The following is a 14,032-nucleotide window of genomic DNA, read 5'->3' as shown; positions in this document are numbered from 1 at the left end:
GCCCCCTTCTTCTGTAGTCCTCATAGAGGGTTAGACTTTCAATCTTGTCTAGGATCGAGAGGGAGGAAAAAGGGTACTCACTTAAAATTGGATTTAAAAAGATAACGTATAACAGTGCTAAAATCTTTCCACACATTTTAGTTCAGCTGCCCTCAATATACCACCGAGTGCTTTGAGTTCAACGTACATCGTTATACTCTTGTTTTCCCTGCGTGTGAGCAAAAGGAATTAAATTAGCCTAATTGAGTTCCTCCGTTACTGTATTAGCTGAGATTTATTAGGAGATTTTGGAACGGAGTCTTGGTAAATGTACAAGGTTGCCTATTTTTATATTTTTAATCTCCTCCTTTCAGGGAGCTGAGTCACTAACTTTTTACTTTGATTTTCAGAATGGACACAGCAGTGTTCGAACGCAGCCAACTCTTGACAGTAAGTTCATAAAACCTTTGCCATGTATGGAATTACGGCTTTTCCTTGCTGTGCTCTTCTGTAATCTGGGTTTATACCACTGCCTCTCTTTTCTGTTTTGCGGTGGGAGGCGTTTGCAGGGGATAGGCTGCTTTTCCTTGCAATTTAACAGTCACAGGTTGCCACCAGGTGCACGAATGCACACTGGTAGCTTACATTTCCTTACCAGTGTTGAATTCAGTCCAAGAGTTCAGGCCAGATTCCTACTTGTTTTGCAGGCTATATAGGTCTAATCCTGTGTATAAATCCTAACTTGAACAGGGCTGGCTCCCACACCAAGTGAACATAAGAACCCCTTCTTTATTCTTCACTAAGAACCCCTGAGTCAATTCTGGAGCTAGTCTCGTTGCCATCCTAGGCATTTGGCGATTGGGTGATAAAGCACCTGTAATAAATCATATCGCTGAAGAATGGAGTGCCCATTCCTCTCAAATGTTTGGTCTATTGCTCTTCTCATCTGGGGCAGGGCTTTAACTCAGGACTGATGAGTGAAATATGAAGAGAGACTGAAAGAACTGGGCATGTTTAGCCTGGAGAAGAGAAGATTGAGGGGAGACATGATAGCACTCTTCAAATACTTAAAAGGTTGTCACACAGAGGAGGGCCAGGATCTCTTCTCGATCCTCCCAGAGTGCAGGACAAGGAATAACGGGCTCAAGTTAAAGGAAGCCAGATTCCAGCTGGACATCAGGAAAAACTTCCTGACTGTTAGAGCAGTATGACAATGGAACCAGTTACCTAGGGAGGTTGTGGGCTCTCCCACACTAGAGGCCTGCAAGAGGCAGCTGGACAACCACCTGCCAGGGATGCTTTAGGGTGGATTCCTGCATTGAGCAGGGGGTTGGACTTGATGGCCTTGTAGGCCCCTTCCAACTCTGCTATTCTATGATTCTATGACCATGCAAATCACTAGCTATGTCAGATTCGCTTCTGTTTCCCCACTTCATCCATTGCTAGAATTCTCTGTTCCTTCTCAATGCTTCGCTTACCTATTGCTCTCGATGTGTAAGCGATGCCACAGAGAAGAGCCATGGCTCAGTGGTAAAGCCTTTGCTTTGCATGGAGAAGGTCCCAAGTTCAATCACCGTCATCTCCAGAAGGGCTGGAAAAAATCCTGCCTGAAACCCTTCAGAGCTGCTGCTGCCAGTCAGTGTCGACAACACTGGGCTAGATGGACCAATGGCCTGAAGCATTATAAGGCAGGTTCCTATGTTCCTAAATATACACCACTGGCTTTGTGTAAGCTGCCTTGTACTCTGGGTCCATTCAGCTCCGTATTCTCTCCTCTTGAGTGGCAGTAGCTTTCAAAGCTTAGAAGCCGAGAGAGATTGTTCCCAGCCTTGCTTACTTGATATCATTCTAAGCTTACAGTACTAATGTTATTGGCATATGGGCTCTCCAGAAACACTGTGTGAGGTCTTCCATTCCGGTCAGCTGGTTAAAGCTTTGGACTTCAGATTGTTTTGGTTGCCCACGGAATAGCCCTTGACTTAAAGGTTTCTAGTCACCCTTTGGCTTGCAGGTGGATGTTGGCAGGGAGTAGTTTAGTTTCTAGTCGATGGTCAGAAGAGAGAGTGTTTTTCTTCAAACGTCTCGGGTCAGCAATTGCGATGCCTAACTGTTCTCGCCGATGTGGCTTCCTGATTCCAACAGTTGCTTCCTTTTATTTTACTCATAGTAATTACTCCTCACCTTAAATTACTTACTAAGCTGTTTTGGAAAAGGGGTTCCTGCTGGAACAACCTGGTGACCCCCATGGAACGTAGCAAGAAAAGACGATGATGTTCACTTTCCAAGCACATATCTGATACAGTATGCTGCGGAGGATCTTATGTCTGAGTCTTTTCTGCTAACCCCCAGTGGGGATGTAGGCATATTTTTTTGGCGTTGGCAAAATAGGGCTGGTAAAATATTTCCGAACCCAGCAATATACATTTTGGTACCACCCCTGTTCTGAGGATGGAAAACAAGTTAATGTTTAAAGCTTCCAACACTTGTAGCTGCTCCTTGGGCACTTCAGATTTCTCTAGCTGTCTTCGGCCAGGCAGGGGCCTCCAGCTGCAGGGGCCTCCTCAGTCTAAGCCACCAAGAAGGCAACTAAGGAAATGCCAGTGGGCCTCTGTTCTCAGGCTCTTTTGCTCCACAGTAAGGAGGTGTAGCTTTTAGAGAAGGTCACTGCCTGGGTGAACCATTGGACTTTGGAAGTATTAAGTGGTTAATCGGGCATCTTGGACATTCATGTTCCATGAAAGGTTCCCTCTTCCTCCCCCCGTCTTTCTGTGGAGCTCTCTTTGATCTTGGCCCTCATTTTTCTGGGACTTCCAGATTTCTGGTTATAAAACAGAAATTCTTAATGAGATGCTTTATGCTTTAATAGCATAGATTTAGCCATTAGCACATTAGAATAATTCTGCTGGACGCCGTTCGAAGCAAAACACACAATTGTGACGTATATGTTGGTGGACTGCAATGCTTCAGATTGCAGGGCTTGAAGATTCTTCTCCTAGGTATGTTGAATCTCAACAGCAGGGAGCACTGAAAACTATGTCTCCCCACATGCACTCTGTAGTGGTGCACTCCAGGAACATCTGAATCACATGGTGTAGGTCAGTTCTCACTGGCGTCTTCTGTGCTGAACCTGTTCAGATGTCCATGGTCTGTTCTTGGGAGTTTTATTTACTTATTTGCGACCATAGAAGAAACTGTGTCAACTGGCTGTTTGGTCAGTGGCAACGTGTGCGCATGGCTGTCTTGCTGCAGCACTGCTTTTGCTTCCAGGCCTCCTGGTGGACGTTCACACATGGCTGGAACGCCCAGTTGTAGTTACTAGGGAGCTGAGCGTGCTGAAGGAGAGAACCTGGCACAGTTGGGATGTGATTTTTAAGAGCAGATTATTATTATTATTTATTGCATTTATATCCTGCCTTTTTTCCTCCTTATGGAACTGAAGGTGGCGTACGTAATCCTCCTCCTCTCCACTTTATCCTCACAACAACAACCCTGTGAGGTGGGTTGGGCTGAGAGTCTGTGACTTGCCCAAAGTCACCCATTGGGTTTCCGTGGCTGAGTGGGGACTAGAACCCGGATCTCCCGACTCCCAGTCCAACACTTTTAGCCACTACACCACACTGGCTCTTCCCAAACCTTGTCAGGCAGCTAGGAAAAAACACAAAGAGATTGGGTTGTATCCCAGGTCAGTGCTACTTAGACTAGAACCACTGAAATGAGTGGGGCTTAACTTAGACGGACATTGCGTACAACCCAACGGGTGGAAGGATGATTGGTGGGCAAAGTTGAAAAGCTGAATTCGCCCTACGGGTTGGAGAGGGACAGAAAACCCTGTTTTTAGTTAGAAATTGCCCAGGTAAGAGATCTACTTGGTGGGGACTGGCAGAAAAGAAGCAGCCACTAGTGAACCCACTTTTAAGAACAATGCAGAGTTGTTCCTTGTTTTGTTAGCCCTTATTGGATTGGATTGGATATGTTTCTCTCTCTCTCTCTCTCTCTTTTTCTCTCTCTCTCTCTCTTTTTCTCTCTCTCCCTGTGCTGTGGGGGCCCCTTCTCTGAATAGCTTTTTTCCACCTTTACAGCTACTTCATCAGCCCCAACGTCTAAGGCAGAAACCTCTCCTCCGTCGCTACCTGCCAAAGGCTCCTCCTTGCCTAGCACCACGGCTGCCACTGCTTTGCTTCTGCCTTTGGCACCACCGCATACAGCAACAGTTCCCAGCTTGCCCCAGTCAAATGACTTGGCCAGCAGCTCCCTCTCCCAGTTAAGCAGGTATAGCAGGAGGTTTGTGGTGACTGTGAAGAGGAGTCGTATGGGTGGGGAGTGGCCGGCTCCATTTTGTTTCCGTAACTTGCACTAGAGCCATGTGGGTTTCTGGTTTATATGACTCCACACGGGCACACTATTCCCCCCTCCCCGGTCAAAAATTAATGAAGCAGACAAGAACTATACCCCACCAATTGGCTTGGCTCTGGTAACCCAAAGGAAAGGAAGGCGCTTAGAGTGCTGGAACAAGTATTGTTCTAGCTGGAGCTTCCAGTCTGCAAATCATCCCATGAAGCCGACTGGTGGGAGATCCAGGACAAGTAAAAGGAAGGACTTCTTCACACAGCGCAGAGTTCAATTATGGAACTCACTACCACAAGATGTAGTGATGGCCACCCATTTGGATGGCTTTAAAAGGGGGTTGGATCAATTCCTGGAGGCGAAGGCTACCAATGGCTACCAGCCCTGATGGTTGTGTGCTATCTCCAGTATTTGCGGCAGTAAGCCTGGGTGCACCAGTTGCTGGGGAGCATGGGTGGGAGGGTGCTGTTGCACCATGTCCTGCCTTGTTGGTCCCAGTCCGATGGCTGGCTGGCCCCCGTGTGAACAGAGTGCTGGACTAGATGGACCCTTGGTTTGATCCAACCTTGGGGTTCTTCTTAAGTTCTTAAATCTAGCCTTGAAGGGTGCAAGATGTGCACAAAACCTAATTGTGGTGGTTTTCTCAAAACGATGAGAACCTGCTTGCAACCTATTTCCCGACCATCTGAACCAATTTTTGTTGTGCTGAGAGAAACCAGAAATGGCAACTTTTTACAAGATGCTCAGATGTAAAATGGCTGCTTGAAGCTTAACGCTCGCTTTTTCCACCTTCTCAGTTCCCTCTCAAATCATCCGAGCAGCCTCGCTTCTGCCTCAGCACTGTCTTCATCTACATCACAGACGGTAGGTTCCTTGCACGTCTCGAGAGCTCTTAACTGCCCTCCCTGAAAAAAGCTATAAAGATGGATCTCTTCCGGCAGGCCTACCCAGTCGAATTTTAAGATGTCTGGCTGTTGTTTTAATAATCGTTTTACATGTTTTTTTAAATCAGTTTTATGTATTGTATAGTATTTTTGTATTTGATATTGTTCCCTGCCTCGACCCAGAGAGAGAGGCGGGTAAGAAATACGATGATGAAAAGGGATGCGTCTTCCTTTTGACATAGCCCTCATGTCAAAGTGCACAATCTCTTGTAGCTTGTCTTGTGCAAAAAGTATTGGCTCCAAAATGTTACACCTTGCATTTGTGCCTCAAGACAGTGAATGTGAAAGCTTCCATTACAGTTAAATGGGGTCATGACAGGCCTTGGAGTGGGGGGGAAGAGATGATGCTTTTAAGGCTAAAGATTGCCCTGATGGTTGTGTAAATCCAAGGCAGTAAGTCTATATGCACCAGTTGCTGGGGAACATGGGTGGGAGGGTGCTGTGTGCATCATGTCCTGCTTGTGGGTCCCTGGTCGGCCACTGTGTGAACAGAGTGCTGGACTAGATGGACCCTTGGTATTTCGCACAATGGGTTTCAGGAAGGAGGTCCCAAGGGGGGTGGGCAGATACTGAGCTCAGAGAGCAGAAGGTGGCATTCCGGGGCTGGATGGGAATATTGAAAATGACACCTCTGTAGATCCGATGATGGGAAACGAGGGCTCAGAATCACAGGAAGAAGCTTGGAAGGAGACATACTTCAGCAGGGAGCGTGTCCGTTCGTCTGTCACATTGATACCCTGCCTTTTCCCGCCTCCAAGTAGCCCAGGGCTGCTTATGCGATCTTCCTCTTCCTCTCCACGTTGTCCTCACAACAACCCTGTGAGGTGGGTGAGGCTGAGTGTCAGTGACTGGCCCAAGGTCACCTGGTGAGCTTTAGTCCCCAGCGGGGGCTAGAAGCTACATCTCCCTGGTCCCGGTCTGTCAGGGATGCTTTAGGGTGGATTCCTGCATTGAGCAGGGGGTTGGACTTGATGGCCTTGTAGGCCCCTTCCAACTCTGCTATTCTATGATTCTATGACTAGGTGGACCCTTGGTCTCATCCAGCATGGCACTTCTTACGTTCTTATTGCAGAAGCAGTGGCCAAGGTAATATAGCGATGAATGGTATTGGTAGGAGAGACACCGCAGACCCAGCTTGGATGCCAGAAGGAAACTGAGAATCTGTAGCAAATTTTTGATTGATTGGTTGATTGTATTTATTTATTACATTTATATACCGCCCTACAGCCGAAGCTCTCTGGGCGGTTCACAAAAGCTAAAAACAGTAAACATTAAAAGTATACAAAATTTAAAAACCATCAAGACGTAAAAACAACAGTATAAAAACAGTTATAGTTGGCAGAACACCATATTGGTGTTCTCTGCCTTGTGCTTGGAGCAAGATTCCAAACACATTGCCTTTAATGTACATTATTTAGTTATTTAATAAATTTATATACCGCCCCATAGCCGAAGCTCTCTGGGCGGTTTACAAAAGTTAAAAAACAGTGGACATTAAAAAGTATACAAAATTTAAAACCATCAAAAAATACAACAACAACAGTATCCATTTTAAACAATGACAGTTCTGGGGTCCATTAAAAAGCAAACAAACTTAGCATATGTTGTTAAATGCTGTTAAATGCCTGGGAGAAGAGAAAAGTCTTGACCTGGCGCCGAGAAGATAACAATATTTTACAGTGGATTTCTCATCAGAAAGCAAGAAATCCCTATAATTCTGTTACTACTCCAACATGCTCCCACACAGTAGATCAATTGATTAGTAATCTTCATTAGAAGTTTATTAAATAATATAAATGACAATAATAATGATAATAACGTTCATGTTGTTATCATCATCAACAACCTTCTGTTTCATTCTGTGGAAGCATTTTTTGTAAGAGCAGGTAATGGGGAGAATGATATAAATTCCTTGCCATGTAATTTGGGAGAATGGTATAAATTCTTTGCTCCTAGATAAGTTCACCTTAAATTGCTTAATCCCCATTTAAACTCTTTTGGAAGTTGTAGGGAAAGTTGTTCTTCAAATTTTGGGGAGCATCCTATAGAATGTCAAGAATAATTTGCAGATGTGCCAGTACAAGGACACACACACACACACACTGCCCCATGCTGCCGGTCTACAAAAGTCCCATTTTTGGCAACCCACCTTTCCTAATTCTGTAACTCCTTTCCATGTGTGTTTATTCCCTTTCTAGCACACGGCCGCTGAGAACTCGACTGCGCTCCAGCCTCCCGCAACCTTCTGTGTCGCTTCCACCTTGGCTACCACCTCTGTCTCCAGCCTGGCCAGCAGCATGGTCAACACTACCAACAGCCTCGGCCTGAATGTGACCAGTGTGTCTCTGCCAGCTCCCACCACGCGGGCAGCTCCCATGGTGTCTTCAGGTTCGCAATATTAAGAGATCACGTGGATCTAGCCAGAGAGGACTTCGGTTTGCAGGTTTGCCCGTTGGGCCCCTGTCATCCGGCTATGACTGCATTGAGAAGTTCTGTGTCTTTCCTAAAAGGCCGCCTTTTTAGCCTGCTTTGCACAGTGGCCTGCGAAATAAAAGTTACCTGCCTTTTTAATGTGTGGGAAATACTTGATGAGGAAAACCTTCTACCTAATGCTTAGCTTATTACTTTAAAAAAACAATCCAAAATACATCCCTCATGTTTGTGAGAAACATGTTTGCGGTCTCCACATCTCATTCCCCTCTTCCTCAGCCCCCTTGAGAAAACACTTCCAATTATTTGAAAATCTCAGTCGTGGAAGCAGAATTACGTTTAAAAAATAAAGCAAAGTTTTGTGATAAAACTTTCCATAATTCTATTAGTAGGATATAGCCAGACTTTTCTTGCATCTAGCAAAGTAAGGAGTTCTGCTTCTGTTCTGGAAGGTTTGATTCCTCATGGATGTTGAGATGGGGTGCAGAGACTGAGTGAATGGCTCTGAGCAGATGTCCCAAACAGCAGGAAATATACATTTCCTCTTCAGTCGGAGAAGACCTTAAGCAGAGCGCATGCTTTGTAAGCGTAATGTTCATAATCTCTGGTCTGTCCCTGGGAACACAGGTGGCAGGGCTGGAAAAGACCCTTGTCTGCTCAAGATCTTGGAAAGCAACTTTCAGCCAGAGTAGACCACTGAACTGACTCAGCAGTTTTACATTGTGAGAAGGCAGGGTTGCTTATCAAGAGCCTGGTTCTCACTATCACGGCAGTCCTCCTTGGCTTAAATAAGCCACGGTGGGTCGCAGTGTGTATTGGCAGCTGTTGTGAATATTCAAGCCATGGCGGGCAGTCACTGCGGGTTACCATGATGTGTGAATCCAGTAAGGGTGAGTTATTGCCATGTTGTTGTTGTTTTAACAAACCACCCACAACTTATTTATTTATTTATTTATTTATTTATTACATTTTTATACCGCCCAATAGCCGAAGCTCTCTGGGCGGTTCACAAAAATTAAAACCATAATAAAACAACCAACAGGTTAAAAGCACAAATGCAAAATGCAGTATAAAAAGCACAACCAGGATAAAAACCACTCAGCAAAATTGATCTAAATTAAAATACAGAGTTAAAACAGTAAAATTTAAATTTAAGTTAAGTTAAAATTAAGTGTTAAAATACTGAGAGAATAAAAAGGTCTTCAGCTGGCGACGAAGGGAGTACAGTGTAGGCGCCAGGCGGACCTCTCTGGGGAGCTCATTCCACAGCCGGAGTGCCACAGCGGAGAAAGCCCTCCTCCTAGTAGCCACCTGCCTCCCTTCCTTTGGCAGGGGCTCACGGAGAAGGGCCCCTGAGGATGACCTTAGGGTCCGGGCAGGTACATACGGGAGGAGGCGTTCCTTCCTATAGACTATTTTTGGGTTGTGGGTGGTTTGTAAACCATAGCAACAACCCACCCTGCACCAAGTTTGCATGCCATGATAAGCTGCATTTCCCACCCACCCATAGAAGCTTTAATATTCACAATAGCTACCGACATGCCATGCAACCACGATGGGCGCGGCTGATCGTGCGAACCAGCCCAAGATCTCTCAATTGAATGAACTTCTATGCAAGAAAAGGGAAACAAATTAACTCTATGGCTTGGGCAGGTACTTAGTTTGACTTTTAAATCTTTATTGCTCAGCCATAGGACATCGCAAGGTTAATTCAGTTATTTTTTGTTATCCTGCTCTTTCTTTCAGACACCTGGCAGGGTAATGTGTATGTTTACGCTTAAAACTGAAATGTTTTAAAAAATGCTCTAAACACTGCTGTGCTGAGAATTACCCTATGGTCGTCCTCAGCTACTAAACACTTTCCTAGATACGTCTTGCATCATTTCTAGAAGAGGATCAGGTCTGCGTTTTGTTGGATCTACCAAGGAAGCTATGGCCTGGCCCAGCCTGGTTCCCCCTACATATGTTATACTACAGCACCCATCATCCCCCAGTCCATATGACTAATGGCACCAGGTTTGGGAAGGCTCGTGCCATTAGTCAATGTTTATATCAGACAAAATGAAGTGTGAGTCCGGAATGAGAGGTGTTTTTCTGTGTTGATTAGGGTTGAGTCCCATGACGTGTTCTGGCTCCGTGCCAGAAGGGATCCGTCAAACTGGGATCTTCTCAGGCAACTCACACCTGAGTTTGGCGAGGATACGCCATGTTTAGAGACATTTTATTGCCAAATCAACGTTGTTAGACATCAACATGAGCAGAAAATGGTTGCGTAAATCAGTCTTTACTTTGAGACTCGAACCTGAGTAGTTGGCCCTTCCTCAGCATAAATACTATTTATTAAATTTATTTGTATCCCGCCTAATAGTAATAAAAATTATTTGTTACCCACCTCTCCCTCTGGATCGAGGCAGGGTACAACACGAATGCAAACATCACATAACTAATTCAAACATTTAAAACTAATACATTATTAAAAGCAGCACATTATTAAAAGGCAAATTTTGCCCAATACTGGGCCTCGATGCGGCCTTATAAAATTTAAAACATAATACATTTAAAACCTATGAATAGAAATATACAAAAGTTAAAAATATATTAAATATGTTCCAATATTTAAACATTTTAAAATACACGGCAATTTTAAAAGTCCTTGGCATAGACGGAGGTCCAGATTATTGTGCTCAGCTTCATTCTCAGCAGAAAATATACACCTCTAATGTGGCACTGTATTGATCTTTTCTAACTATGGTTAGTGAAACATGCAGAGCTGTGACTGTCGGTCAGCAGAGGGCTCAAACAAAGCACATTTATTCTCCCAAATATTGCCCTTGTGCACCTGTCATTTCATAGTGCAAAACCATATTCTCTCCCTTTTAGCAACGAAATTGTGTCTTTTGAGAGCTTCCCGTTGCCAGTTCAGATTGGAGGCTGTGAGTTTCGCTTTAAGGCAGAGGGAGAGACCTCCAGGGAGCCACCAAGGAGGCTAGCGGGTTCCTCCCCCTAAGAAAGTGTAAAAGCTGAACCCAGGAAGAAAGCAGGCCTCTCAGTCACTCTTGTGTCATGTTCACTGATCTTGGAGATAAAACCACTACACAGTAGAATATCCCTTTCCCAGAGGGCTCACATTCCTAGAAGCAAAGACAAGAAGGGCTTGATAAAGAAGTAGACCAGATGGGAGTGGGGGAAACAGTTAACGTGGAAGAAATCGGCGCAGAAACGATGAGACTGCTGCAGTCCTGGAGAAGACTCTTATTTTGCAAAGAGGCTTAAGTGGCTTAATGAATAGATAGAGGTAGGGAAGCAGTCCCCAGGCTGCTATAGCGTAGCAGAAGGCACCAGTGGAAGGGATGGAGGCAGGAGGGGAAAAGAAGGTTGGGATGAGGTGGGGCAAAGTGGAAACCGTATCCTGGATTTGTCCATTCTAATTCCAAAATTGCTTTTGCTGCAACACTCTTGCTATAGTTAGAGGTTACTTTGGTGCTTACAAAGAGCATATTTCAGAGCTTGAAGCCTTGAGGGTCTTCCTTTTTTTTAAATTCTATTTTTTGTGTTTAAAGACATTTCTTTTGGTCCTACAGGCAAAGCACCTCCCAACCTGCCCCAAGGTGTACCACCCTTGTTACATAACCAGTATATTGTGGGACCTGGAGGACTTCTGCCGGCCTACCCAGTAAGCGGTTTCCTTGCGCCTCTCTCAGATAACTTGGCTTCCTTCTCCACGTCACAGGCATTAGTGCGGATCTCTAAGCCAGACTGTTTAGTCCACAGACACAGTAACGTCATTTGACCTGCCACCAGTTCTGAAGATTGTAGCATGACTTGCGCTGCTTAGGTTGTATGTAACTACTACGGTTTCAGGTATAGCTGGGCCTACCCAGAACTTTGAAAATAAGGCCGCATGCTCTGCAGAGCTTGGAAAGCCCAATAACGGTGTCCTATTGCAAAATGACATGACTGTCCTGTTGAATAGTGGCATAGCAGCACATGGAACTAGCATCTTTACTTCCTCCATCAAATGTCATTTACAAAGTCTCTCAAAAACACTTTAGAAGTAGATACTCTCTGCTCTATTAGTCCAGCAAGTCAGCGTGTGCAGGAAATTTCGAGCCGAAAGCTTGGAATCAGATGAAGACAGAATGCTGGATTAGGGATGTCGAAGAAATCCACAAATGAGTTTGAATGTTTATGAACCCTTCCTGTGGGCCAACTTTCCCCCATCTGGCAGAATCTATAGACTTGTGGATGTTTTTCCCCTAACCTTTGGGAAATTTGTGCATATTTTGTTGTAGAAACATTACACAAAAATAAAAAATAAAAAACAGCCCAAAATGCACATTTCTTCCATAGGCTAAAGCAGTGGTTCTCAACCTGGGGCACTCCAGATGTGTTGGACTGCATCTCCCAGAATGCCCCAGCTGGCTGGGGCATTCTGGGAGTTGTAGTCCAACACATCTGGAGCGCCCCAGGTTGAGAACCACTGGGCTAAAGCATGAACATGCTCATTTGAGGGGATTTGCGCATGTGTGCAAATTTGCAAACTAAAAAAAAAAAATGACTCCATTGGTGGGCAGACAACAGAACGAAAGGCGCGTGAGAATCTGCAAAACACAGATGGAACAGATTTTACACAATTCATACAGCCCTATGCTGGACTGAGATGGAGTTTTGGTTGATCCAGCAAGGCCATTTGACATTCAGGTTCCTCTTCTGTCTTGGTTCTGCTTCTAGCCTCAACTAAGGCCTTCGTTAACAATCATAGCTAAGAGTCCAACGTCTCACAAATTGAATTTGGAGGTGAAGGAAGAATACAGTTGTAATCCTGCCAGCAGAATGTATCACCAAATCTTGTACTGCATTTCTTGGCCCCCAAAGAGTTAGTGTAATGAAGTGGCTGAGACCAAGTTGTGAGCTGGGAAGCTGTCCGTTCAAATTTGCCTCCTGCTGTAAACTTCCGTAGGAGACTTTAGACAACCCAATACCGTTTCATTCTCAGCTCCCCACAACCTCCACCTTATAATGGGAATAGAATAACCTCGCTGGGTTCTTGTAAAGATGGCAAGATAATGTAGGTGAAGCGTTGTGAACCCTCAGCATTATATAAATAAGCATTTATAATTTATTGTTGTTGGATGCAACAAGGTATGTTATCCTGCAGTCAAAAAACACAAGGCTGCCATAGGCCTCATGTCCAGCAGCTCTTAAAATGGCTGCTATTCACTGAAATGGTGATCAACTGTGGTGATCTTAATATTTATGGCCCTGTTGAAGCCCAAGAACTTTGCTAGCTAGATGAATACACGAGAGGAATGTCTTAACGTCTCTGTGTTTTGTTTTCTCCTTCCCTGTCTTCAAGCAGATTTATGGTTATGATGACCTTCAAATGCTCCAGTCCAGGCTGCCTATGGTAAGTGGTGTTTTCTGATCTTTTTTCACGCTTTAACTGAGCTGGAATCTACAAATGCACTCGGATCTGACTTGAAAGGTGGCATATAAGGTGCAATCCTCCTGTTTTTTATGTATTTTATTTATTTATTACATTTTTATACCGCCCAATAGCCGAAGCTCTCAGGGCGGTTCACAAAAATTAAAACCATGATAAAACAACCAACAGGTTAAAAGCACAAATACAAAATACAGTATAAAAAGCACAACCAGGATAAAACCACGCAGCAAAATTGATATAAGATTAAAATACAGAGTTAAAACAGTAAAATTTAAATTTAAGTTAAAATTAAGTGTTAAAATAAGGTCTTCAGCTGGCGACGAAAGGAGTACAGTGTAGGCGCCAGGCGGACCTCTCTGGGGAGCTCATTCCACAACCGGGGTGCCACAGCGGAGAAAGCCCTCCTCCTAGTAGCCATATAACTTTTAAGAACAAGAGTGGGTTTCCAGCCCTTATTCTTGTGCTGACAGTTTTTACTAAAAGCTTAAAAGCTAGGTAGGGGTTATGAGACTTCCACTGGTCACAGGGTGGGGCATTTTCACACTGCATGGCTCCCACACAGTTGTCTGCGCATGTTGACCAAAACATTTGTAATTTGGCTGGGAAAGGCAAGGCCTATGTTCATCCATGATCTGGGGCTTTCTCCTTCTTTGATCCATGAATCCATGTTTACTGCTGTACCAGCATTTGCAGGGAGGAATGTTCCCTCAAGAACTCTCTTCATCCCTGTCCTCCGCCTTTCCCATCCCTCTGCGGTACAGGTGGGAGATGCCTTCAGATAGGCTGAATCTGTGCTTGGTTGGGTTCATCCTGGGTGTTCTGCCTGTAGTGCTCTTGCCAGCTTCCATGCACCATTAGTGACTGGCACTCCCCAAATCATGGTGGAAAC

At 44.7% G+C, this 14,032-nt stretch overlaps 1 protein-coding gene and 1 non-coding gene across 3 annotated transcripts in view; both read left to right on the top strand.

Moving 5' to 3' along the window:
• UBAP2 (ubiquitin associated protein 2) overlaps nucleotides 1-14,032 on the top strand; it is a 132,678-nt gene that overhangs the window by 76,833 nt on the left and 41,813 nt on the right. The window contains exons 16-21 of one of the 2 annotated variants that reach the window (XM_063128313.1): nucleotides 390-429; nucleotides 4,059-4,248; nucleotides 5,121-5,187; nucleotides 7,466-7,655; nucleotides 11,279-11,370; nucleotides 13,057-13,104. In XM_063128313.1, the coding sequence (XP_062984383.1) occupies nucleotides 390-429; nucleotides 4,059-4,248; nucleotides 5,121-5,187; nucleotides 7,466-7,655; nucleotides 11,279-11,370; nucleotides 13,057-13,104 (627 nt within the window). Of the gene's footprint in view, nucleotides 1-389; nucleotides 430-4,058; nucleotides 4,249-5,120; nucleotides 5,188-7,465; nucleotides 7,656-11,278; nucleotides 11,371-13,053; nucleotides 13,105-14,032 lie in introns of both variants that reach the window. The other variant, XM_063128312.1, reaches the window with a different exon arrangement.
• Nucleotides 2,234-2,318, top strand: LOC134401000 (small nucleolar RNA SNORD121A). The gene has a single exon (XR_010025631.1). It is a non-coding gene; the product is annotated as a small nucleolar RNA SNORD121A (small nucleolar RNA).

Source organism: Elgaria multicarinata, chromosome 6 (genome assembly GCF_023053635.1).
Source record: "Elgaria multicarinata webbii isolate HBS135686 ecotype San Diego chromosome 6, rElgMul1.1.pri, whole genome shotgun sequence".
NCBI classification, from domain to species: Eukaryota; Metazoa; Chordata; class Lepidosauria; order Squamata; family Anguidae; genus Elgaria; species Elgaria multicarinata.
This window is presented reverse-complemented; position numbering and strand designations above follow the sequence as displayed.